This window comes from Cyrtonyx montezumae, unplaced genomic scaffold, assembly GCF_038088225.1.
Source record: "Cyrtonyx montezumae isolate F1298 unplaced genomic scaffold, pur_monq_1.0 scaffold_4, whole genome shotgun sequence".
Classification (NCBI taxonomy): domain Eukaryota; kingdom Metazoa; phylum Chordata; class Aves; order Galliformes; family Odontophoridae; genus Cyrtonyx; species Cyrtonyx montezumae.
The window spans coordinates 12,405,056-12,431,226 of record NW_027072045.1 but is presented as its reverse complement, the minus strand read 5'-3'; the positions used below and the strand labels follow the sequence as shown (position 1 = coordinate 12,431,226).

At 55.3% G+C, this 26,171-nt stretch overlaps 2 protein-coding genes across 3 annotated transcripts in view; one reads left to right on the top strand and one right to left on the bottom strand.

Annotated features, from left to right (window-relative positions):
• CDH23 (cadherin related 23) overlaps positions 1-26,171 on the bottom strand; it is a 115,792-nt gene that overhangs the window by 2,349 nt on the left and 87,272 nt on the right. The window contains 30 exon segments of the mRNA XM_065746215.1: positions 313-569; positions 819-980; positions 1,081-1,344; positions 1,572-1,701; positions 1,947-2,071; positions 2,074-2,164; positions 2,215-2,565; positions 2,648-2,650; positions 3,224-3,435; positions 3,809-3,986; positions 4,332-4,451; positions 4,620-4,757; positions 4,906-5,075; positions 5,453-5,677; positions 5,965-6,081; positions 8,769-8,871; positions 9,363-9,470; positions 9,805-10,014; positions 10,144-10,277; positions 11,326-11,506; positions 13,001-13,120; positions 13,207-13,428; positions 22,406-22,633; positions 23,183-23,311; positions 23,394-23,522; positions 23,750-23,899; positions 24,445-24,447; positions 25,108-25,209; positions 25,298-25,686; positions 25,765-25,900. Coding sequence (XP_065602287.1) covers positions 313-569; positions 819-980; positions 1,081-1,344; positions 1,572-1,701; positions 1,947-2,071; positions 2,074-2,164; positions 2,215-2,565; positions 2,648-2,650; positions 3,224-3,435; positions 3,809-3,986; positions 4,332-4,451; positions 4,620-4,757; positions 4,906-5,075; positions 5,453-5,677; positions 5,965-6,081; positions 8,769-8,871; positions 9,363-9,470; positions 9,805-10,014; positions 10,144-10,277; positions 11,326-11,506; positions 13,001-13,120; positions 13,207-13,428; positions 22,406-22,633; positions 23,183-23,311; positions 23,394-23,522; positions 23,750-23,899; positions 24,445-24,447; positions 25,108-25,209; positions 25,298-25,686; positions 25,765-25,900 — 4,887 coding nt within the window.
• On the top strand, positions 14,754-23,112 carry VSIR (V-set immunoregulatory receptor). Of its 2 annotated transcripts, XM_065746324.1 has the most exons (7): positions 14,754-14,861; positions 17,995-18,450; positions 19,042-19,089; positions 19,328-19,435; positions 19,787-19,814; positions 20,429-20,616; positions 20,725-23,112. In XM_065746324.1, the coding sequence occupies exons 1-7, from the start codon at positions 14,795-14,797 to the stop codon at positions 20,760-20,762; spliced, it is 933 nt and encodes a 310-aa protein (XP_065602396.1). In that variant the 5' UTR covers positions 14,754-14,794; the 3' UTR covers positions 20,763-23,112. The 2 variants fall into 2 exon arrangements, with proteins under 2 accessions (XP_065602396.1, XP_065602397.1); XM_065746325.1 differs by lacking the exon at positions 19,328-19,435.

Genomic DNA, 26,171 nt, shown 5'->3' with positions numbered 1-26,171 from the left:
AAGCAATGCAGTAGGGCTGTCTCCTCAAGGGGCACCTCTTGAGGTGGAGTCATGTGCCACTGCCTACATTTATGCGAGGACGGCCCTGTCCTCAGCCAGCAGGGCTTGGGATGCATCTCCAGCCACATCGCTGGCCCCTTTGCTGGGGGTGGAGTAGCCACACCACTCCACAGCAACCAAGATTGGGGTTAGTTCCTTCACCTCCAGAACCTGTGGAGCTTTGTACCAACACTGTGCCCACCCAGGGGATCTCTGAAGCCATGTGTGGAAGGTGATTTGCCCTTCAAAATAACCCTAAGGATGGATGGTTACCTGCACATCATCCGTGTTAACGATGGCACCCGTGATGTTGGAAAGCAGGCTGATGAACTCCTCCTCAAACTGCCTGACCTTATCGGGGATCTCATTGATGATGATTTTGACTCTCTGGTCATCCCGTAGGATGTAGATTCCCACGATGGCTGTGTCATTGTGGCCCACCAGGTCAGAGGCCATGATGTCCACCACAAAGTAGCCAGGGTTGTAGGCCGTGAAGAGGTCGAAGGTTCTTAGGATGCCATCAAGAGTTCCTGGAAGAAGGACAGCCACAAGCCCATCGTTAGTGTAGCCAATTCAAAATACTCACCTGAGGAAGGAACCTGCAAACCAAGGCTTGGGCAGCTGACCTACAGGAGCTCTCGTAAAGCCAGAGTCTACACTGTGGGCAGAAGAAAGAGAATGGAGGAACAGCCATGCTGCCAAGTGACTATGGTCATAGGGAACATCTCCAACCATGCAACCACATGGCCCTGCACTCCTGTGGTGTCTAGGCTACGCACCAATGCTAAAGATGTTGGCCACCTCCTCAGAATCATTGGAGTGTTGCTTGATGTAACGGATCCCCAGGATGTTGTACAGGACCAGGCTGTTATTGCCCACATCAGCATCCACTGCCAAGACCCTGATCAGCTCCGATCCCACCTTGGCATCTGTGGCCACCCCTTTGGGAGAGAGATAAGACAGAGACCTGGATGTGTGCTGTGCTGCTTCTCCATTCCCTCATCACTGGCTTCCCCTCCACCAGGCACCAGCACTCCTTACCCGCTGTGTACTCCGACTTGGTGAACTGGGGGGACTGATCATTGATGTCATCCAGGAAGATCCGCACCTCCTGAAGGGTCAGGTCTGTGCTGAGGTCCCAGGGCTGTGCTCTGCCTGCTCGCTGGCCCCGGGGTGGGGACCAGTTCCTCTGGCTGGATGCTTTGACAATGATGGAGTAGTAGGGCTCCTTCTCGCGGTCCAGGTCACGCAGGACTTGCAGCTTCCCCTCCCGGCTCAGCTGGAAATTGCTTTCTCTGTTCCCAGCTGCATGCAGAAAGAGGAGCCAAGTCATTTGCCTTTTGGCTGAGCATGCCCTCTACCACTTTAGAAAGGCCTTGAGCAGCCAGCGGGAGCTATGCAAATCCTTATTGAGGAGCATGCAGGTGGGCATGGGGTGCTTGGACCAGAATTGATGCAGAGACTTCAGGGATGTTAGCGTGGGACATCACTTGCCCCCTCCCTTGTTTGGCCATGCTGTGGCCCCCTCTCACCTGCTATGAAGTAGTAGACGATGGCATTGGAGCCCTCATCCGCATCCACTGCACCAGTGACGTTGCCCACCACGGTGCCAGGCTGCGAGTGCTCGGGTACGTAGAGTGCCTGGTACTGGGGACTGTCTCTCTGCCAAAGCCCAGGAGAAGGGAGGAGAGGCTCACCATGGTGTATGAGACTTCAGTGGCATCCTCCCCCTCCCTTTCCCCCTCCCTCATCACCCCCCTGCTTTTTTTACTTTTTTTTTTTTTTTTTCTTATGAAGGCTGAAAGTGTCCAAACTCCATTATGCTTCCCATGGTGATGCCCAGCACTGAGTGCTCCATCACATTCAGCCCCATCCCAGCATCCCTCATGCCCACCCTGATGCCTTACAGGTGGCCTGAGGAAGACTGGCTCATTGTCATCGATGTCATCGAGCGCGACCTGGAGGGGCTGCATGGTCTCATAGGCTGGCTGGCCCTGGTCAGAAGCCACAATGATCAGCTAGGGAGAGAAATAAAGTGTTGTTCTGGGCAAAGCCATGCAGGCAAGGAGGGACATTGCCAAGGCGGCGGCAGAGAAAACCAAGCAGGGAGCTGGGTGATGGACCCCTCCCACCACGTCTTCCAGGACGCAGCCCTTCTAATGGCCGGTTCTCGACTGTACTGCATCCTTCTTGCATCCTCTGATATAATTTGATAACCACCTGTTTCCTGCTAAGGGTGTGGTGAGACATCTCCACTACGGGGGCAGCTGTCACTACACCCTACCAGCCCATCCTATGGACCAGCCCAGGTTGTGCTGTCACCCCACTCACATTGTACACCGCTTGCTTCTCTCGGTCCAACCGCATGGCCGTCTGAATCAGCCCACTGATGGCATCGATGCTGAAATATTCCCAGTCCTTGTTCCCCGCCCCAGTTTTCAGGAGGTTGTACAGTACTGCCCCATTGAGGCCCTCGTCCTTGTCTGTGGCATAGACCTCGTAGACATTGGAACGCAGAGGGATTTCCTGTAGGCACATGGGCAGCACCTCAGCCCCCACACTGCAAGCCAGCCCCCAGCTCCATCAACCCCTCCAAAACCCCTTGTACTTGCTCAGGCTGTCCAAAATACAACTTGGGCCTTGCAGCACCTTGCAATGCACCACTCAAGTGTCCCAGGGGTCACTACCATCCCAGCTGTCCCTGTTTCCAGGGCTGGAGCTGAGCAGCCCACACTGGCAGCCCCAAAGGGGAAATGTGGAGCTCTGATTTCCTTTGGCATAGCTGCAACTCTGGGTACTGGTTGGAGCCAAGCCTGGCTTCTCAGAAAGGAGAAACACCTTAAATGTCAGCCTTTTGGCCCACGTTTCTAGCACACTCAGCACTCAGTGGCTGAGTGTTTCCCTATTTTGCACCGTGCTGGGGTTTCTGTTCCCCAGGATGTCCCTCTGAGGACCATCTCTGCTCAGAGACTGGACTAACATCCAGAGGTGACCTCCTCATCCCAGGAAACCCTTCCAGTTTTCACCACAAGTAAGCGTAAACCCAGCTTCTTGCCATATGTTAAACCAAGGCCTCGTATCATCCCCAGTGGCATGGAGAGCACGTTTGGCCACCAGCAAGACCATGTGCCATAGTGTGCCACCTCTCTCTGCCCACGTCCCACCCTTCAAGTCCCAGATGTACCTCCTTGATGTGCAGAATGGTGCCATTGGGTGGGCGGATGAAGACAGGGCGGTTATCGTTGATGTCGATGACCTCAATATGAAGCATGGTGGTCCCCCAGAGTGGGGGACGACCTTTGTCTGTGGCCACCACGGTCAGGTTGAACCTCTCATAGGACTGCAAGCGCCGCCGGGATGTAATAAGCCCAGAGTCTTTATTGATTTTGAAGGCCTCTGGGGACAAAAACCACACCTCTGGCTCAGTACACTTGACATTAAATCAACAATGAGTGGTATACTTTAGAAACATGTCTACTAGATGAATCACACCCTCTGCTGGTAGAATATCCCTATGATGGGGTGAAGGAGCAGAGCTGTGTGTCTGAGCCTAGGGTGAGGGTGCTCTCTGGGTGCCATTCTGGGGCATATCCATGCCTAGGATTCCATCTCCAGGCCAGCCTGCTGTTTCAGTGCTGCTCAGGGATATACTGGATTTCAGGCACAATCTCTATCCACCTGCAAACCCTTGACCCTTATTGATCCGTCCAGCTCCACACTGTAACCCTGCATGTCTCCTAGGGAGAGGGCAGCCTCCAGGGGCACCTACCTGCTCCAGGACCCTCAATGCTGTAGGTCACCACGCCGTTGTCCCCCTCATCCAGGTCTGTCGCAGTCATGGTGATCACCGATGTACCCGCTGGCTCGTTCTCATAGACACTGGTGCTGAACTGGCTCTTGCTAAACTGTGGTCTGAAGTCGTTGATGTCCAGGACAGTGATCAGCACCTTTGACAAAACCCAGCCCACTGGGTCACGTGAGGATGGGGACCCCCTGCCATGACCGCTACTGGAGCACGAAGCCCTTCCTGCTATTTGTCTCACTCTACTGGCCCAATTCCTGTCCCCAACAATGGAGGCGGACGCAGCCGGGCACCCATTCACTCTGACCGGATGGAGCACTTTGCACACAATAGCATCACCTCCCCTGCCCCTCCTACTGCATCCACCCCTATGGATGCTCGGTGCCCATAGCTCAAAGTCCCCCTGCATGATTAATCCCACAGCCCCACGTCCTCGGACCCTCTGCTCTTCCTTCAGGCTCACTCCTCCACAAAGCTAGTGGTGACCTACCTGGACCGAGTTCTCCCGACGGTTACTGGAGATGTCCCCAGGGTTGTCCCTGGCCACAGCTGTCAGTGTGTAGTGGTCCTTCTTCTCCCGGTCCAGGGCTGAGAGGATGTAGATGTCACCCTGCAGCACACAGAGACCTTCAGGAGTGTCTTGTCTTGCAGAGTTGGTACTTAACAAGGGACAGAAGGTGAGGCGCGGAAGCAAGGCTGCCCTTGGGGCAACAGGGTAGGATCATTTCAGTCTCCCTGCTCATTTCCTCCTATGTTCTAGCTTCAGCTGGTTCCTTACCGTGTCAGGATTTATCCCAAACTTGCCCTCTCCATCCCCTAGGCTGTACTGGATGAGAGCAAAGCGTCCAGAATCAGCATCTGTGGCCTTGACGCTCAGGATGACTGTACCCAACGGCACATCCTCAAAGACTGCTTTCTGCAAGTAAAGGGAGCAGCGAGGGTTGTTTGTTGCACTGTTTGCCATTTTTGTAAGAAGAAAGAGTTAACGACTAAATAATCCACCAAGGCAACGCTCAGATGAATGCACTGCTGACCAGCTCTGCACGGATTTGGACCCAGCTCACCTGGTAGGATGGCTGGCTGAAGATGGGGTTGTTGTCATTGATGTCCACTATCTGGAGGTACACAGGGATCTCGGCGGATCTGCGGGGAGAGCCGTTGTCGGAAGCTCGGACAGTGAAGTTCAGCCACTGCACCTCCTCGTAGTCCACTGTCCTGTTGGCCACGACCTTCCCTAGAGGACGGCAGACCCTGAAATGAGAAACCTGCCCCCAGGTCCCCTCCTGACAGCCTTTTCTGCTCACAGAACATGGCTCAGTAGTGGTGATGGAACAAAAGGAGTCACTTCTGCTATGAATCAGGGGAGAAATTCATTAAAGAAACCTTTATACGGGCTAGCTATCATGGTTAGCTGGAAATCAGACATGGCGCTTTCATGGGGCTCCCTATCTACTTGGTTACTCAGTTTCCAAATCCTGGCCAAATTTCTCATAGGAGTACTACAGCTTGTTTCTTTTAGGACCAGGCTGTGTCAAGGGATTTCAGGCACTCAGCCTCTTCCCTGCTCTTTTCACAGGGGTTGTGGGACACACGTCCCCACACACCACCAACCTGCTGACTGATCTTCGAGGCAGGCGTAGCCTTCTGGGGACAGGTCCAGCAGCTCATAAGTGATCTGCCCGTTGGCCCCTTTGTCTGGGTCCACTGCTGAGATGGAGATGAGCGTGGTGCCCTGCGTGGCTCCCTCCAGGATCCGCTCGGTGAAGTAGGTGACCCCAAATGGGCGGAAGCGTGGCGTGTTGTCATTGACATCCAAGACGTTAACTGTCAGCTTGGCTGGGAAAAGCATGGGGGAGAGAAAAGAGAGAAGAGGGGAAGTGAGAAAGGGAAGGGAAAAAAAAGATGGAATACGCCCTGAAGAACACAAAACTCCAGGAAAGCCAACCAAGCTAGCTCATCAAGAGAAAAGGCAACCTTCAGCCATGACCCTAGCTGGCTGTGGGACAACTGCACCTATTCCAGCCCAAAGCTGGTCTGTGTGCCTGGCACTGGGGTGTCGGCCAAGGGCCACGAGGCCATACTGGTGCCACCTAGACTCCCCCATGACAAGGGACTGTGCTTACCATTGGGCACGCTGACCGAGCGGTCAATGACTTCACTGGCATTGTCATGGACGGAGATGGTAACCTCGTAGGTGGCCACAAGTTCCCGGTTGAGGGGGGTTTTGATCTTCACAGCTCCTGGAAACCCCAAGAGATTTGGGTTAGAGGTTGTACCTCCACTTTGTTGAGGACTCTAGGCAGACTGATTGACACCAGCTGACTGCTGCTTCCTCCTGTGTGTTAGCACATTTACCTCTCCAATAACTGACCAAGGAAGATGCTTGGTAACTACATGAGGAGATGACTTCCCTCTCTGTAGTGTCCATCTCCTGCCTTCCTGCCTGCTCTATTCCTCCCAGATAGCTGGGTCTCCTGCTCCTCTACCAAAGATCTGTCTTGTGCAGACAAGAGGGGTTTGGGAACAACTTCTGCTGCATCGCTGCCATCTATCTACCTTCACACACCATCAAGGCACTTTTAATAGTCTTTCCCTGCTTCCTTTCCACCAAGTGATTTTTTTTATTTCCCATATCAGCCCCATGCTTCCAGAATGCTCCTGGGGGAAGGCTGGCCCTCCAACCCTTGGGGCTGACACCGCTTACTCCTTTCCCCCATCCCAGCCCCACTCTGTGAGGGTGCCCACATCCAATCTGCAAGGGCTGAGCAGCCACTGCCTGCCTGTGTGGCCACCTGTGATGATGATGGGTGAGATGGGAGGATGGCATGGAGGAGAAACAGGCGTGGGCACAGAGACAAACCTGGTGAGCCAAGAGCTGGAAAAAGGGAAGAAAAGTGTTAGATAAGCTGGAAGAGCAGAGAGCGGTGAGGCAGGAGTTGAGCGTCATGCCTTGGACACCTACCTCCAGGCAGAGAGGAAGAAGCAGAAGAGAGAAGAGGGATCCATGCTGCCCACGCCTCCCTTCCCGCTCTCCTACCTGTCCTAAAATCCACCGTGAATGCTCCTTGCTGGTCAGGCACCAGTGCATCCGTGTCATCACGGGCCACAATCTCCAGCAGATAGTACTCCAGGCGTGGGTGGAGGTCCCGGTCAATGGCGGTCACCTCAGCCACCACGGTGCCAGGGGTGGCAGACTCGGGCACACTGACCGTCTGGATTGGGTTGATGAATTCAGGCCGGCAGTCGTTGACATCATCAATGAGGATGGTGATGGTGGCAGTGCCTGAAAGAGCTGGCGTGCCTTGGTCCACAGCCACCACCGTCAGCCGGTAGGCATCCCGCTCCTCCCGGTCGATGCTGAGGTTGGCCACACGGATCACCCCCGTGGTGGTATCAATCAGGAACCTGTCCTGGCCCCCGCCCTCGATCCTGTAATCCAGTTGCTTGTTGAGGCCGCTGTCCGCATCTGTGGCTGTCACCTGGAGGACTGAAGAGCCTGGAAAGGGGGAATTCGGCCCTCTAAGGAGGGGGATGGAGGGCAGCAGCAATCAGCCCTAATCCCATGGGAAATGTCACCAAGCAACATGGGTAGCCCAATCTTCTAAACCGTCCCTTGGACCCAAACTCTGTCAAGCCCTGTAGTCAGAAGCTGGCTCTCCACAGTCCCTGATGTCCCTGCTGTCCACCCTCACCTGGGGGGCTGTTTTCCCTCAGCCGTGTCGTGATGGACACCGGTTGGAAGACAGGACGGTTGTCATTGTCATCCAAGATGGTCACAGTGAGGCTAGTGGTGCTATTCAGCCCTCCAGTGTCACGGGCCACCAGTGTGAACTCCATTAGTGGGTCTGGCAAAGCTTCACGGTCTATCACACCACCAGGCTTCACTGAAACAACACCTGAAGGAGCAGAAAAGTCCTGTGACAGTCCCCTCTTCTGCCTGGTCACCCTGGGCTGGGGACACATCACCTGCCACATCACCTCACCTGTCCTGTTGTTGATAGTAAAAAGGTCCAGGGATGTCCCCAGTAGCTGGTAGCTCACCACAGCATTACTGCCCTGGTCACTGTCCAGAGCTAGGATGGGTCCATTGAGCATGGTGACCGGAGTCCCTGGATGGGACAACAAGGGTTTAAGTGGGGGTGACAGGCCCCACAGAGTCCCCCACCTCCCTCCCACCCTGGTGACGCATGAGGGACAGCAATGAATGAATGGAGGAGGTGAGAGAGCGAGGCCTCGTGGGGCGCGAAGGGGTGGCTGCTGCAGCCCTGCAGACCGGCACGTGGGGCCCAGATGTGGCAGTGGGACATCCTGCTAAAAGCAAACAGACAGACACATCCATCAGATCAGCTTCTGGGTGCTGTGGGATGGGGACTCCTGGGGGTGGTCCAAACCCTTTGCTTGGGAGCAGCTACCAGCTAGGTGGAAGACATCGTTCCCTGCTCCAAGACATTTGAAAGGCAGAAAGGAAGAAGGACTGAAAAAATAGGAGGAACATCCTTAGCCCTTGGGCTGAGGACTGTCCATCTGGATAGGCAGGACTGTTTCATCTCCAGCCCATGGAGCAAGGCAGCTCCAGGTGCTGGTAATGGAGAGTTGGCACCTTGCCCCCTATAAGACCCACTGGTTGCCCACAGGTCTCCACTTAAACTATCATCTTGCTCTCTGCTGCTGAGCAGTTCCCAGACAGGGCTGATTCGCTGCAAGCTTGCATCTTGCCTGTGCCAGGAAGGGTTTCCACTTGCTGCGTAGACAAAACTGTAGTCCCCTGGAGGCTGATCTCCCTTCATACTCAGCATCCCCTTCCCACTGACCTGTCGCCTTGCCCTGCGTGGTGGCACCACTGGAGCACAGCCCGTGGTGCCTCCTCCATGGTGGCCAGGAGACACTTCCCCTTGCCCGGCCCTGCAGGGAGTGAGGACAGACCTACCCGGGGGCGAGTTCTCCATCACCTCGGCCTGGTAGGAGCGCTGGGTGAACAGGGGGTGGTTGTCGTTCTCATCCGCTATGGAAATGACCAGCAGGTCAAAATCCTAAAGGTGTGTGAAGGAGAATGGGGACAAAAGGGTGATGACTGCGAGGTCCTTTCAGCAAGATCACCACCCACTTCCCCTACAGAGCTGTGCTCCCCAGAACTGCAGCCCTGTGCAACCATGATGCCATGTTCACCCAGGAGAGTCTACAGAGCTGCCCGTCCCAGAGATGGGAATCCCTTCTCAGCCCATACCCTCAAGGGGTGGTGTTTGGGACATCCTTACAGACGTCACTGTGGTTGTTCAGCTCTGCAGCCCAAATCTGGCCTTCCATCCATGATGCTGCTTGGAGTCGATGCAAAATGTCAAATTTGTCCTAAAACCTACTGGTCTCATTCTCTGCTGGTGGGGTAATGCACCTCCCTGTGACCCCTAGACGCTTTCCAAGGATGAGAATGCTGTTGGAAATGATCCCTGTTTAACAGCCATGGCAGGAGCCCCTTCTCCCTTGCCTCCTGCACTGCTGGAGGCCTGGCAGTGTCCGTAATTACCCGCCTGGCATTGCGGATGTTCTCGGGGTTGTCCTTCACTGTGATGGTCAGCTTGTACTCTGCCACCCGCTCTCTGTCCAAGGGCCGGTTTACGTAGATGATGCCGGTCTACCGAGAAAAAAAAGGGAGGAAATAAGTACAAGGGACATGAGGTGTGCTTCACCCGCTGGAAAATGCATCCTATTGAATGCAGTCCAGAGCACTTCTGCTTAGTGCCATGAATCATTGAGGACCCACCAGTCTGTAGAGCCCATATCTCTACACAGCCCCACTTCAGTGCCTAGTACACCCATCATCCAGGCATCTTCACCTTCCTTAGTTTTGTGGAGCCCTGCACCCTTCCCAGTGTGCAAGACAGCCCACAGGGGCAAAGGAGGAGGCTGTGCCCACCCGAGGAGCCCACCCTACAACACCTGGTGCCCAACCACTCAATGGTGCATACGGTGCTGTTGATGTAGAAGGCACTCTCTTTGTTGCCAGCAGTTATGTCAAAGGTAAGGAGGGCATTCGGGCCCTGGTCCGCATCCTGGGCGAGGATACGTGTGACAAAGCTGGAGACCGGGGCATGCTCGCTGAGGGTGATATTCATCGGCAGGTTGAGGAGCACAGGGTCGTTGTCATTGATGTCCAGCACACGTACACCCACCAGCATCTGTAGGGGCAGAGAAGAGGCACAGGCTCTGATATGGGGCACTTATGTCCATTCCTCCCATCCCTTTCCTGCAGGAAGGTGCTGGGGGACACAGGATGGTGACCACACCGTGGGTCCCCATGGACTCACCGTGGAGCTGAGTGGGGGCACACCCCGGTCCCGGGCAGAGATGGTGAGGTTGTAGAAGGGGATGTTCTCGCGATCCAGCTCAGCATCTTTTCGCACCCGCAGCTCCCCTTCCACCGGGGAGATTACAAACTCTCCTGTCAGAGATGGTGAGGCCACGGCTCACACTGTGCCACCCGAAGGGGCAGGCACCCTGGTTCTGAGGTTGACTCAAGGATAGATGTGCTTTGTGGGCTCAGGAAAACCCCATCACTAGGGGAACAGGGCAGAGGGGTCTGTCTTGGGGCCTGACGTACCCACCAGGAGAGGAGGAGCTGGGTAGGGGGACTGAAGGCAAGAGAAAGGTGCTCACAGCCCTTTCTGAAGATGCCAAAAGCCCTCCAAGCACCTGCCTGCACCTGGGCAGGGGGCCTCAGTGGCACAGACAGCCCCAGAGCCAAGGGACTGCTTCTCAGTTGTTCTGGAGATGCTTTGCAGCCAGGGTCAGCTGGTAGACGGGACATGGCTCTGCCTTCCAGAAAGCCTTGGCTGCCATCATCACCCACTTGGGAAAGGAGCTGGGTGGGGGGGGGGGGGGGTGTTGACAGCTGTAGCTACATCCCCTCAGCTGCCGCACAGCCGGAGACACCCGCAGCTGCTCTGCCATCTGCTCTGGGGCTGCTGGGGCAGCAGCTTTGCCACGAGTTATAGAGCCATTCAGACCCCAACGCATCCTGCAATCCTGCCTTACACTAGCATTTCTCAGTTTCTCTTTCTGCACTGTTTATTTTGCTGCATTCGATGCTCAGCAGTTTCCTCCCCCCCGCCCCCTCTCCCCCAAGCTGGGCTTGCACAAGCCCAGGTCCCCATTCCCTGGCCACTAACAGGTTAAGTTTCCTGTTGCTCAAAACAGGATTTCCTGGTGTCGAAAGGCAGAACTTGCAGAAGCAGCCAGCTGGGAGGATGGCTTTTCTGAAAGGCTTCCGCCTGCACTCCCCAACTCCTCCACCCACCCCCCACCCCTCCCAATGGCAGAGCTCTGCTTCAAAAAACCACAAAATAAAGCAAAAAAAGGAAGGCGAGCCCATCATCTCCATAAGCGTGGGCTGCGTCCCATGTTCCCCTGTAGGGAAGAGCAGAGGGATGGGGCTGTACCACTGTCTCTAGCATGAAGTCTGGGAGCTAGCACCCCACACCCCGGCTCACCCAGAGGGTCCCCAGCGATGATGCTGTACTCCACCTGCCCGCCGGGCCCTGAGTCCCCATCGTGGGCCAGGAAGGTCCAGATGCGGGGGCCGGGCTGTCCTTCTGTCACATCAAAGGGGCCCTCGTAGGGCCGTGGGAAAGTGGGACAATTGTCATTGATGTCGTTGAGATTCACCAGCACCTGTGGGAGAGGGAACCGGCCCTGTGCTCATTGGTAGATGGAGAAAGCTCCACACTGATGTCCTGACAATCCCAAATCAGATACAATGTGCTTGTCCACAGAAGAAATGAGCAGAGAGAGCCACTCTCTAGTGCTCTGAAAAGCTTGCTCACTCCTTTTCCTCCTGGACAATCAAAGACTTCACCTCTCACGATGAGCAAACGTTGAAAAGTTTGCAGCTTGCATGTTTGTTCAAACAGAAAACAACACCAACGCAGTTGGCTTACCATCCCTTTCCATGACACATTTAGCTGGCTGGACTGCAGTGAGCCTACAGGTCTCTAACAGGAAAAGCATCAACAGCTTCGGGACAGAGTGTAGAGCATGGCACAAGCACAGCCATCAGGGCCAGCAGCCAGACTGAACTTGAGTCTCACAGTCATCTGGCTTTTGAACTGAGTCACCCTCCCTAAACCTGTTTATATATCCTTACTTCACTCTATCTCAGAGAGTTAAGCCCTTCTGGGCACTCGCACAGCAATGAGTGTCTGCCTAAGGAGCAAGCCTCCGTTGGCTTATGGAGCACTACAAGATGCTCCTCCGATGCTTCTAGCCAACCATATGGGTTTTATAGATGGCTATGAGGAAGATGCTGAACAGGAGATGCTTTTTGATCTCCCGGATTGAGTGTTGTAAGGTCTGTCAGACAGACATTTGGTACCAGATAAATCTAATCCTTAAAGACCACATCTGAGCGTCTGCTCCGTCTCCTAGCAGCGGAGAAAACAAACACTGGCATGCCTTATCAGGGAGATGCATTTCCCATCGCTTGTGATCCAAAATAAGCACGAAATCTTCTCCTAAAAGCTCGGCTTTTAAAACTGCACTGGCAGAGCTACGTGGGCAGCACAGGGAGGATGTTTCCTCTCCCGTTTAGCCCCAGTCCTTGTTGCTGACAGGGCTTCCAAGTTCACATCTCACTGTGGTCAAGGGAAAGCTCTGCCTTTGCCTGCAGCACGGCAAGGGCTGCTGCCCACCCTGCTGTGCTCAGCGGACTCCAAAACCCCTCTGGACATGGACAACCCCACACAACCCATCACATTTTTATTTCAACCACAGAAACAATTGGTGTGTTCCATTTGTGCAAGACATGTGCTTTAGAGCTGCTCACCCACCCTCCCTTCCTTAAGCTGAACCTACTCGCTCTTGGAGCGGGACACAAAGTGTGGGTCACTGTGGTTCAGGAGAAATGAAGGAACTACAGAGAAAAAGCAAGAAAAAGGGATGAGATGCTCTCAGTAAGCTCCCAGTATGGAACAAAACACGAGTTTGGAAAGCTGATAAATAACGGCGGCTGAGCCCAACTGTGAGCGCCCTGTTTTTTGCAACCCTGTGATGAAACAGCAACCAAGCCAACTGGGAAGAGTGCTTGGTGAGCACTGGGAAGGAGATGTGAAACCACTCATGAGAGGGGAACTCCTGGACCCCAAAGACACTGTAGTGTTGCAACCCTACCGTGGTGGTTGACGTCAACCGGCGCGAGGCGATGGGGCACTGGTCGGTGGCAGTGACCACCAAAGTGTAGCGGCCGTGGCTGATCTCGTAGTCCAGCTCCTTCAGGGTGCGGATCTGTCCCTGCAAGGCAAAGGGACAGCAGTCAGGAGTGAGGGACGTGGCAGGAGGGTATGACAGGGCTGGGGACGGTGTCCCCACTGGCTGACCGTGGTGCTGTCGATGTGGAAGGTGCTCAAGATGTTGCCTTCGGTGATGGCATACGTGACCGTGCCGTTGGGCCCTTCATCCCGGTCCAGGGCTTGCACAGTAATGAGTGTGGCATTGAGGGTGGCAGGGCCCTCATCCAATGTCACCTCATAGAGCTGCTGCTGGAACACGGGAGCGTTGTCATTCTCATCCAGGATGGTGACAAACACTGTGGTGGTGGCCTGTGGGACGTGGGGACAGCACGTTAAGGCCCGTGGTGGGCAAAGCTTGTCCTGCCAAGGGCAATGAGTAACGTGTGGTCAGCCCTGCCAAGAGCTGCAAGCAGGATGTAGCAGCTTGTGGTAGCAAAGGTGGACGGTTGGACTAGATGATCTTGTAGATCCTTTCCAACCTTATGATTCTAAACATTGCCCTAAACCAAAGTGATCTGGGGCTGCAGAAACATCTCCAGCACAAGGCAGCATCCAGTAGCTGTTAGGTATATAGAGATAAAGCACACAATACATGAAATCACAGCCTTGTTCCCAACACAAGGCATCTCAGCAACATCTCAATTTCTCCTGATTTTTCCCACTAATTCCACAAAGAAGCCCATGGCAGAGGCTGAACCCCATCATGCCTTGCTGCCTGTGGAGTAGGTCTTTGCAGGTCCTCACTGTGACACTGGAGACACCTCAGTCACAATTACTGGGATGGAAAATACCCAGAGCTGCTGTTACTACAGCTCATAGGAAGAACAAAAACAAGCATCTCAGACAACCCTGTCTTCTGGTTACGGCACCCACAGACACACAGCCAGGGGCAGGGAGGTGACAGGAGCATGCCACCAAGCCTAATGGCTCAGCTGGCAGTGAGACCCTCTGGCAGTGTGTCAAGATCGATGAGAAGCTTTTTTGGAGAGGGAAGAGGAGCACATGAGATGTTTCCCTGGAAGAGGCTGGGCAGCAGGACAGCTGGGGTCTGCCCCACCAATGCCAGCTCCTCCACTTGTCCTGTTGAGATGGGATATGGGCTTTGCTCCCCTGGAACATCAATTACAGGACAGAGGTCTGCACATAGGATGTACCACACTGCAGCCAGGCTGGGTACTACTCCCTCCGAGGTCACATCTGTCACAGAAAGCCCTCCAAACATTGTGCCTACACAAGTTCCTCCCTACCAGACAAGGCTTACATTTCTGACGAGAGCTTCACAGAAACATTTGCTCTAAAACTGCAACCACATTGGCTCAGGACATGCACAGGTGATGCACTGGATGCACACAGTCCTCAGCATGTGCACAGATAATGCTTTGGAGAGGCTATCCTACAGAGTTCAGCATCTCCTCGAGTTGCCCTTTCCCCCCTAATCCTGTCCATCCCTTCTGCAGCACCCTGGTCAATCTGTCGTTTACCTCCCCACCACTCGCCCAGGGGAGAAACTAATCCCAAGCGAGGCGTACACTCCACTGAAGCAAATCGGGCAGGGTTGGGCACAGCTCCGTGCCCCCATCTGGCCTCCTGGGGGTGCTCGCACTTCTCCTCTCCCCAGCTCGAATGAAATTTCCTGCGTACGCGGCTCGGGCGGGCGCGGTTGTGCTGTACGGCGATGGAGGACCCCCGAGGAGCACCGCTGGGGCTGCTGCTGGGGCTGCTCTCCTTCCTCTCCTCCCGAGGTAAGCCCCGCTACTCCTCTTCACCACCACACTGGGGATTGGGGTGTTCTTCACTTCCTCGGGATTTTAGGGCGGAGAAGATGAGCGCTGCCTCCAGACGCGGAGTTGCAAGCGACGGGGAAACGGGGCCACGGGGGAGAGGCTGCTGTAAAACCTGTGCTCGCCCGCTGTTTGCTTTTCCTCCTTCTTCCTTCGCTCTGATGGGATGCATGCAGCCCGCCTTGGAGCCTCCCAAGCACGGGGGGAGGCAGTGTGCAGGAGCTGCCCTCTGCGGGGATGCTCTGCTCTACTGTAATCGCCGTGCAGCATTTGTGCGTGCATGCAAGGGATGTGCCAAGTGGCTCTGTACGGGGCTCACCTTCCTCCCTCAGTGTCAGGGCAACACACGTTGCTGCTGGAATGTCCCCAGAAAGAAACGGTGCCCAGCTGCCACCAGCACTGTGCTTACAGACAAGGAAGATGGCACATTTGTTTTTCACACCCTAGCCGCAGCTTTCATGCTGTCTGGGGTGTGTGGTGGGCAATGCTGAGAGGGCGCATCTGGGCTTGGGGATGGAGCTCCCACAGGGCTGTGCACACAGACCTTTGTCTGCTCTCAGCGCTTCTTTCTGCGCTCTTTATACAACCTTGGATGCTCAGCGTTAGCCCAGTGCCAAAAGAACAGAGCTTCACACAACAGCACACCCTCCAAAACTTCCCAAAGGCCAGCCAGTACTAGCAGGTCTGGATGAAGAAGTGAAACTGTTGGAGACATCCAGCTCCTACAAACCTTTGGGATGGCAGCAGCATGGGTAGCACTTCGGGTCAGCCCCTCTCCTCCATGGGGAAATCCCCATTTCCAAAATCACACCCCAAGCACAAACCAGGTGCTGTGGCCCCTTGCCAGGATTTTGCTGTGACCAACAGCAGCTGGGGGGCAGGTGAGGAAACTGGTGGCTTGCCACGTGCCACCACCACAGTTTTGCTTTGAGTTTTTCTGGGAAAGAAGACAAAAGAGCAAAGCCACTACAGTGGGATGGAAAGTAGCATGATAACAGCAGGATGGCAAAGTCTTTAGCTACAGCAAACAAGAAAGAGCCCAAATACAGCAACCACAGAAATTAAAGAAAGGAGCTGCTTGCCTTCAGAAAGCCTCAAGTAGGCAGGGATCCCCAGCAAGAGATGCCTTCACCTCTACTGCCAACCCTTAAATGAGGTCTGGGAAGAGGGGGATCCTGGTTCCACCCCTTCTTGTCACTCAGGTATACTGCATGCACCTGAGCTCCCCTGGGTTGGCCCTGCCTTCCCACCATCTGCTCAATCACTGCTTCAGCCTGTGACTTAACACTTCTGCTACAGCCATGCAGGTTTGCATTGGCAGCAGGGCAAAGCAGCTCCCTGGTGCTGTCCCCGGGGTAGACACCACGCAACATTTGGCTCCGTGAGAGATAAGGGCCAATAACACTGCTTTTCTGCCTGCATCCCCCTCCTTTCTCTCTTTATTCCTCTCTGCTGCAAGGACTTGTGCCTAGGTAGGTGCAGCCCTGTGCTCAGTCAGCTGAGATGACAGCACGGTGGCAATGGCCTCATGGCACTGCTGCATGAGGCTCCTTGGTACAAAAGCTCTCAATTAACGGGGGAAGTTCTGAGTTTCCATCCCAGTGGCTCCCAGCACTCCCTGGACCACTTTTGCCGGGGATGGACCTCCAAAGCTACCCAGGGAACAACCGCTCCCTTCCCTTCCAGGGCAAAATGCAACCAGGGTGCAGGCTTCTGAACCAAGCTGGTAGGGATGAGCGGGACGGCCCCACTTTTTTTGGGAAAACAAAGGCTGTGGCAGACACTTCCTCCAATAGAACCCCAGCTTCCCTTCTCCGGGCTCCCGGGGGCCTCGCTCTGTGAATGGGGCACTTCCCGTGGTGCAGGTAGCACGGCTGCCTGGGAGCTGCCTTTGTGCCAGTGGAGGGGGCTGGGCTCACCACAGAGCAGGAGCATCACGTGGGGCATTTTCACTTTTGCTCTCTCAGCGTGGGGACAGCGGAGGTCCTGCATGGTCAGATGGGGTGGAGGTGATGGGAGCTCTGTCCCAGCTGGAGGGTGACACTCGGCACGCCCGCGGTTTCTTGTTGGCTGCTTGATATAGCAAGTGAAAAACCTCAAAGCGAAACGGTGTGGGGTGATGGGACAACAGGATGTTACCGAGATGCAACAGCACACTGTCCTAATGCCCTCATCTCTACACATCCCTGAGACCCTCCAAAAAGCACAGCCAAGGACGTCTTTTTTCTGGTGGCTTCCAAAAGCAATGCTTACGCTCCTGCAAAGCATCCCACAAAGCATGGGTGAGACCGTAACATCAGTGGGGTGATGCGTGCCAGGCTTTGCTCTTTCCCCCCCGCATCACCCCCAGGGTGCTCCAGCACCCCGGGACCGTAGCAGTGGCACCAAGGTGCAACCCTCCAGCCCCTCACATGTCCCCTGGTGAGCAGGGGAGGGATTTCTCTCTGAGAAGTTTTGGTTTCAGGCAGCTCCTTGCAGCAGCGACAGCCAGTTCCCTTTCTGGTCTGCAGTGCTAAAAAACAAGCAGGGTGGGACCCTCTCCCCGCCTCATCTCAGGGGCATGGCCTCCTCCTATGTCTTCTCTCTTTTTTTTGCTTTCTTCTCCTTTTTTTTTTTTCCTGTTTTTCCCTATTAACCAGCTGTCGACACGAGCTATGGGGAAACAGGAGCTGCAGAGTGCGGTGCAACCAGCTCAAGATACTTGTATTTCCTCATTTGCCAGCCATACCTTCTCCCCTGCTACCCCTCCAGCTCCCTTTGCACACTCTGCAGGGCTCCACTGCCCCATAGCCCAGACCCCCACCCACTGCACCACACTGCACTCCCCACTCAAGCTGTGCCCCATAGCCTTCAGGCCACCTGCTGCTGTTAGAGGATGCTCAGTGCTTACTTTCCAAGCATGCCAGCAGCTACAGAAGAAGGGCAGGCCACGCTCCCCATCTCCCTGCTTTAGGATGTTCAGCACCTTCCCAAGCCCCAAGCCTTTTATCATAGGAACAGAGGACTTCTCATGCCATAGAGGATGCTCACACTGGGGTCCCCTGTGAGTGATGCCCCTCACATTCTCACGGTGACCCCGTTCTCGTGCTGGCAGGAGGGACGGCGGCGCTCCTGGTGACGGCCCCATACACACTCTGCGTCTGCCCCGAGGGCCAGAACGTCACCCTGAGCTGCCGGGTGAGCGGTCCACCCGCCGACCACCACGACCTGATCTTCAAAACCTGGTACTTCAGCAGCAATGGTGACCAGAGCTGCTCTGAGAAGCGGCACATCCGCAACCTGACTGAGAAGGAGCTGCGTCACGATCCCGGCCGGCACCACGGCACTGCAGCCAACAGCACAGCCAGGTCCCTCCACGGGTCACCGGGCGGTCACCGTGGCGTGGAGTTTGTCCCTGACCACCATGGCACTTTCCACATCGTGGTGATGAACCTGACTCTGCAGGACAGTGGGAATTACTGCTGCTACGCTATGGAAACTCGGCGGGAGCATGGGAAGGTCCATACCCTGCACGTAGCTCATGGCTTCGTGGAGCTGCAGATCCAGAGGGGTGAGCGGGGACAGGGAGGCATGGGAAGTCCCCAAACGGGGTGCGCTGGGGTACAGGAGCTGGAGAGCAGATGCCAAAGGAGGGACAGGGAGCAACCCAATTGGAAAAAAAAAAAAAAGAGAGAGAGAGAAAATAGAAAAAAAATAAATCAATGGGGCTGGAAAACGCAAGTGTGTTACATAGTTTCAGTGATCTTCTTTGACCTCCTGCTGGGGAAAAGGAAAACAAATCCTAGCATAAGGGGCCAGGCAAAGGAGTCACTGGCACTGGTCTGGCTTTTGGGAAGGGCTGGCTCCTGGCGTGGGGATGGATCCCACGGCTCTGAACGAACGGTGATGCAGTGGCACAGGCTGCCCAGGGAGGTGGGGAAATCACCATTCTGAAGGTGTTGCAGAGCTGTGGAGGTGTGGCACTGAGGGATGTGGGCAGTTGGGGGGGGGGGCTGGGTGAGCTGAGAAGGTTTTTCCAACCGGAATGATTCTGTGATTCCGTTTATCTGATTTTTTCAATCTCACTGGGCTAAGAGAAGCTGGTAGTTGCTACCTGAACCAGCTCCTGAGGTCTCATATACTTTGGTCTCCTCCTCCACAGGCAGAGGAGCGCTTCAGAACTGCACCTTTCACACTGCCAACAGCAAAGGTAAATGAAAGAAGAGAACATCTTTCCTCTCTGCAGTCCTTGCATCCCCAGATCATGTGCTGCTCAAGGGTTGGATGCCAGCTCCAGGCATGCAGCAGCCCAGATGCACCCACCCCATGACCCGCAGAGCTGCTGCAGCCACACTGTCACACTCTCCACCCCTCTTGCTGGTTAATAAATGCATTTTGCTAAATCTGGTTTGAGATCCAGCCCTGATTCTGGTGCTCTCCTATTGCAGATATCACGGCTGCCGCGCTGGCAACGGGCGCCTGCATCGTGGGCATCCTCTGCCTGCCCCTCATCTTGCTCCTGATCTACAAGCAGCGGCAAGCAGTCAGCCACAGACGTATGTACCCCTGGGTGCTCCCAACCCAGGGACCAAGGGGCCATGTAGTTTTGCTCACTGAGCCATTGGGCAGCCACAGGGCTCTGATGGAAGTCCTTGGAGAAGTGGTTTGTTGCAGCAGCAGTGGGATTGATGCCACCACGCTTACAACATCCATCCTCAGCCATGGTGAAACAAGTGCAGCCGACCCCACAGTGTTGCAAAATGCACCCCCCGGGAGGGAAGGCAAAGCCCCAGGGCTTGATGCTGGGGGTTGAGGGGTTGCTGGAACACTTGGGCAGGGGGCTGCTGCAGGATGGGTGTGATGCTGGGTAAACGCAGATGATGCTGATGCTGTTTTGCCTTTGGCAGGTGCTCATGAGCTGGTCCGAATGGAGAGGTAAGCATGTGGTTCCCCATATCCTCAGCACCCCAAAACCATCCTGTCCTGCTCAGCCTCCCACTGGGGTGCAGCTGAGGTTAAACCCGCTCCATCACTTCCTGTACCCTGCGCCACTGGGGTGAAACAGGACCCTGAAATGCAGATTACCCGTGGCAGGATGCTGCCATATGATGTAACCTCAGCCCCTTCACAGATTTCTAAGAAGGGCATCTTTCAGAGCAGGGAAGAGCTGAGAATGAAACGTTTCAGCCAAAATAGGCACTGAATGGGCTTCATCGTCCCACACAGCCAGGTGCTTCCATGCTCGCAGGGAACTGCAGCCCTTTTTATCCCCCTAGCCTCCGAGCTGGCTGTCAGCCCTACGGCAGGGCTGGGGGGATTTTAGCCATGCAATGCTTGCACAGGGAGCCATCAGCTGCACCCTGCCAGGCCTTGCAGGAGGGCAATAAAATGAGCATCTGTGTCCCCCGTCCCCTCTCTGCACAGCTGCGCCTCTGTGCTCCCCACGCTCACAGAGTATCCTCAGTTCAAAGAGATGCCAAGCAACACGCAGGAAGGCTCTGCAATAAGAAGCCCCTCGAGCATCCCTCACTCCCTCTCCTCTCCCGCAGCAGTGCCCAGGGCATCGAGAACCCTGTCTTTGAGGCGCTCCCTGCAGGCAGTGCTGAGCAACGACCCCGGCCCCAGCTCTCCTACCTGGGTGGGCGGCAGCTCTCCGAGTCAGGCCGGCACCTACTGTCCGAGCCCAGCACACCACTGTCCCCGCCGGGCCCTGGGGAGTGCTTCTTCCCCACCCTGGGTGAGTATCCTCACACCTGTTCCTTCTGGGGATGCTGTGGGAACGCATGGATCACCGCCCTGCAGAATGCTTGCTGTGTTAACACCTGCTGTTTGCCCCCTTTTCCAGACCCTGTTCCTGATTCACCAAACTCCCTGACAGCCTGAAGAGCCTGACAGCCAATGTGAGGGAGGAGGGCACCGTGTCGTGGTTGTGCCAGAGGGGACACAGTCAGGGCGGGCAGCAGCTCCCACCCAGCCACCCCCAGCAGGATAATTAAAAATAAATTGAATATATACCTCCACACCTTCCTCTCCCCACTGCCTGGACACCAGCCGCTGGTTTTCCCTCACATTACAAGGAGGAACACACAGTGAGGACATCAGAGCGAGCCTGATCTCGGCTGCATCAGGCAGTAGAGAAGGGGAGGATGACAATAAAATCAAACAATAGCAAAGTGCCTTAAGAAATCAAGTCAAGCCCAGGAGCCCTGCCCATTTCTCCTGCCCCAGTGACCTCTCTTGCTTGGACTTTGGGTTTTACAGCCTATTTTCACAACAGAGAGCACAGAGAGGGACGACCGCACGCAACCCATGTGAGGATGTATGCTACTGACTTTCCATTGATTGTGGATCTTGCCTCGTGCCTAAATACCAGAGGATGCAAAAGATGGAAGGAGGAGCCGCCGTGCCGTCTCCCACTCCTGCCAGCCTCCCCCAGCACTTAACTTATTGCCAAGGGCTCCACCTGCACGGCGCTCACCCTTGGACGGCACATCCTTTCCAGGAGCATGTGGTAAAGTACTTGAAGCACCACGAGACAAAACAGTGGCACCGGCCAACTTCACATGAAGGGTTTCTTTGCAAAACAGGAAGGGGAGAGGCTCGCTCTTGCTGCAGGAGCCCTCCTGCCCCACTGCCTGCTGCCAGAGGGCTGTTTGTGCTGTGATTCTGCACTCAGCTTGGGAGCAGCAGGATTCATCTTTCTGTTTGTGTCATTATCAGGAAGCCAGACAGGTTGCCTGCAGGGTGCTGGAGGATTTTTTGGCTCTGCATGCAGCTGCACTGGCATCACCCTCACTGCAAAAGTGAGCAGTCCCAGGGCACTGAAACAGCTGGAGCCACACAAGCAAAGCCTGTCTGTGCACTGCATTCCTGGTGCAGAAGGCTGCCCAGCCTTGGTGGCACGAAGCCATCAAGGAAAGAAAAAGACACAAAGAGGAGTGTGAGCCAGTAGAAGTGTGAGGACTTGCAAGCTGTGACCTGCGCTGCTGCTTGCAGCACGTTTCCTCCAAATGTAGAGCAGGGCTTTGCAGCCGGCATGCTGCCAGAAGATGCGTGAGATGGGGAGAGATAAGGGCGAGGTGGAGGCAAGGCGAGATGGCAGCGAAGTTGTGCCGTGCTGGGAGCAATGTGCACATGGGTGTTTGCATGGGTTCAGCATCCTGAGACCCTTCTCTGTTTTGTTGCAACCCCTGCTTGCCCATGGGGATGCTTGGAGTTTTCAGAGATAAGAACTTCTGCTTACACCACATCTGAGCAGAGGTGGAGGTACGAAACACAGCATGCCACACACAACCAAGGGCACGTGCTGAAAGTAGCGACGCAGTGGCACCTCCCAAAACACCCTGAAGCAATCAGAAAGGGTCCAAGCCACTGCACGTGCCAAGGATGGACTCCAAACCACAAGCTGAAACAACACGCTAGCATATGGCCACACCATCAAAGCAAACTCACAGAGCTTCACATCCACCCCCTCTCCTGCATCCATCCCAGTGCTCAGCCCCAAAACCCACATCCTGGAGGCTCACCGACAGCGAGGGGTTGCCCTCATCCTCCACGGTGACCAGCAGGCAATAGGAGCTCTGCCGCTCGCGGTCCGGTGGGGAAGGCCGCGTGGCGATCTCGCCGGTGACACGGTCCATGCGGAAGGTGAGGTCCTCGTTGCCACGGGTGATGTAGTAGGACAGGACGCTATTGAGGCCAGCATCCCGATCAGTGGCACGCACCTGGACCACCGCCGTTCCCCCACCGACGTTCTGCAAGGGTACACATAGGGAGGCATGTTGGAACATAGAAAAGACATCGTTTGTCGTATTGGTAACATCGTTCTAGTGTAGAGTGGGATTTCCCACTGCTCTAGGCTCCAAAGTCCCCCTTGGCCAGCATGCTGGGATCAAGTTTCCTGCCATGTTAGGCACTGTCTAGGCTTTTTAAGTGTAAAACCTGAAGGTGGAGGCTGTGTAATGCACTCAGAGCTCAGCTAATTATTTCTAGATGGCCTCATTACCAGGGAAATCGAAAGAGAAATTCTGTTCTTTGTCCAGCTCCAACCATGTATTACAGAGATAAGGAAATCCTAACAGGGCAATAATGTTAATGCAAAACTATTCATCACGAGCAGCACTCCCACGTATCCGAGTGTCACTGATTATCGCTTCTATTTCATTTTTCACCCTCAAATGGAGAACCCCTGGCCCAGGAATTAAACTGGCAGGAAATAGGTTGTCTTTTTTTTTCCACACCTGATTGTGTTTTATTGCTTAATTATCCAGCTCCCTCAGAGTCGCCTCACCTCAGGTGCTCACCTCGCTCACGCTCACATTGTAGCCCAAGGGGCTATTGATGACGGGTGGGTTGTCGTTGACATCGAGGACGGTGACCCGCAGGGTGTGCTCTTTCCTCCGGGGGGGCACACCGCCATCTGAAGCTTGGATCTGTGGTGGTGGGGAATTTTTTTTCTCCAAAATGCCATTTCTAAGCCCAAAAGGCAAGGGAGCATGGTGAGGCTTGGCTCACCCGCAGGGTGTAACGATCCAGCAGCTCCCGGTCCAGCGGCCGAGCCACGAACACTTCACCATAGGTGTTGTTAGTGGTACGGATCTCAAACACCTGCCCCACGTTCCCTGCTGTCAGCGAGAACGTCACCTGGAAGCAACCAGCAGAGAGAGGAAAACCATCAGCAGGTGATGTGATACAGGGAGTCCCTACAGGAATAAACCCAGCAGCACTTTGGGATGTCTCAGAGGGCACAGCATGCTAGGTGGCATGGGGTATTCAGCCACTCCAAAGCAAAGCCCTGGGCCTGGCATGAAGTTGGCACCAGGGCAGGGGAAGGTGTTGGCCAGGTGCTGGGGAATGATGTGCTGCCCCACCTGGCCGTTGCTGCCCGCGTCAGGGTCACGAGCCAGGACCACAGCAACCCGCCTGCCGACCGTGCTGTCCTCTGGCACGCTGACGGCTGAGTCGGAGGTGATGTCAAACTGCGGGCTGTTGTCGTTCTCATCCAGGACTGTGATGGTCACCTGTGGGCATGGCAGAGGTGAGACCCCTTGTAAGACCCCCAGAAAACCCTCGGTTCTTGAACCTCTATCCCCCCAAAAGCGCCAGCAATGCAAGTGGGGTCTGTCTCAAGGGGGAACGAACACGGATATTGCAGGTGGGAGGTGGGGGTTCACCTCCTGCAGAGCAGGAGCAGGGAAACCCAGAGAGATCATGCTCTTGAGCCTGCTGGAGTTTGCAGCCTGGAGGCGACAAAGGAGCGGGCTACCTTGGCCACCATTAATTGGAGGAAATGCTCTCATTGCCTTTTGCAATTGAAGATCCGCACGAGTGGGAGAGGAAGAGCCTTTCTGTTCCCGGGGCTCTATTTATGGGTTCCCTTAGCCCCAGGTGTGGCGGGGCTGAGTGGAGCTGCTATGGTTGTTGGTGAATCACAATCGGGGAGTGAGGAGCAGGGAGAGCCTGGAGAGTACTTCAGCTGCCCTTCTGCAGGAGGTGCCACCTGCGGCTTGGTGCTTGGGCCAGCTCCTGCCACCAAAAGTGATGGTGGTACGGCACACGTGCTTACCTTCTGTGGAAAGGGAAGCAAAGAAAAACAACAACAACAAAAGAAAACCAAGTCAGTGGGGCAAGGAACATCCCAGTTGACCAGGACAGGGTCCCCCTCCTCACCACTTCTTTCCTAGAGCATTGCCTTCAGAGGCAGTAAGTGCCCCAGGATATGGGGTCTCAGAATGCAGAGCATCCTTCCAGCTCTGAAAATCTTGCAGAGCCCAGCTGGCCCAAACCTGCACTCTTTTGTCCCTGCCCACAGAGCCACCCATGCCCATGGAACACTCTGCAGCAGAGAGATGCAAATCGCCCCACTGAGCTGCCTCTGAAGTTGCCAAATATAAACACTTCCCTTTAGCACAGCTAAGTGTTACAAGCCCCAATCCCCCTTCCCCAAGACTGACCTACCTGAGAACCTGTGTAGTTTGGTAAGTGATCTGTAAAGTCTACACAGGGCCGTGCTTTAATTTCTATTTTTTTGGTTTGTTTTATGCGTTACGAGAAGTCTGACCCTGTGACACACAGAAGCTAAAACTCAGCTGTCTGTGCTTATGCAAATGCATGGTTTCCCCCATACCTGGGTTTTCAGATCATGGTTTTGGAGCTGGAAACAGGTCTACAGCATAAATGAAAAACCCATGTGATAACCTGGCCAAGAGAGGGGAGAGGAGCCACTCACCACTGTGGAGTCGACCTTCGGCCCTCTATCATCGGCCACCACCGTCAGGGTGTAGAAATCCCCCTTCTCCCGATCCACCTGGCCTTTCACCGTGATCACCCCCTGCCAACGGGCAAGAGTCGTGTCCCCCCAGCAGCCCCATGGCTCGTGGGGACAGCCCAGCCCAAAGGACAGCTCAGCGGCCGCTTACGGTGATGCCGTTGATTTTGAAGAGGGAGAGCGCCTGGGCGTTGGTGTTGGGGTCGAACTTGTAGGTGATCTGGTTGAGGTTGTCGATGGAGCGAGCCTGGACGCGGAGCACCTCGGAGCCCAGTGGGATGTTCTCCACAATGACGGCCTCGTAGCTGCTGTTGGAGAACTGCACGGCCTCGTCCAGCTCATTCAGCAGGCTGACGTAGACACTGCAGAAGCCCTGGTTGTTGGGGGGGGCCTGATCTGTGGCCGAGACGTTCATCAGGTAGCTGGTCTTGGTCTCGTAGTCCAGGTAGTCGATGGTAGTGATGAGACCTGTGCTCTCATCAATCTCAAACTTCCCTTCGGCGCCCGATAGGATTTGGTAGCTGACCAAGCCGCCGTTCCCTGGGGTGGAGCAGAACCATGGCAGCCAGCATCCCAACGAGGCAGAACCACCGACACCAAGCTCAGCCCGGCACCTACCTGTGTCCCTGTCCGTGGCTCGCACCACGGCCACCGAGGTGCCGATGCCGGCCGTCTCGCGCAGCCCCAGGCGGTTGTACTGCCGCTGGGTGAACACCGGCACCTCGTCATTCACGTCCTCCACATACACGATCACCTGTGGGCCCCGAGAACATGCAAGTGAGAGGACTCAGCCGATGGGAATAGTGCTGCCTGCTGTTCTCGTGGCCTGAACCCACCAGGTTTTCACAGAGGAATGAAAGAGCAGTGGTTCACAGTGGCACAGGCTGACCAGGGAGATGGGGGGGTCACCATCCCTGGAGGTGTTTCAGCACTGTGACGCTGAGGGATGTGGGGCAGTGGGCAGGTGGGGTGGGCTGGGTGAGCTGGGAGGGCTTTTCCATTTCCAGGCATTCAACTCCTGCACA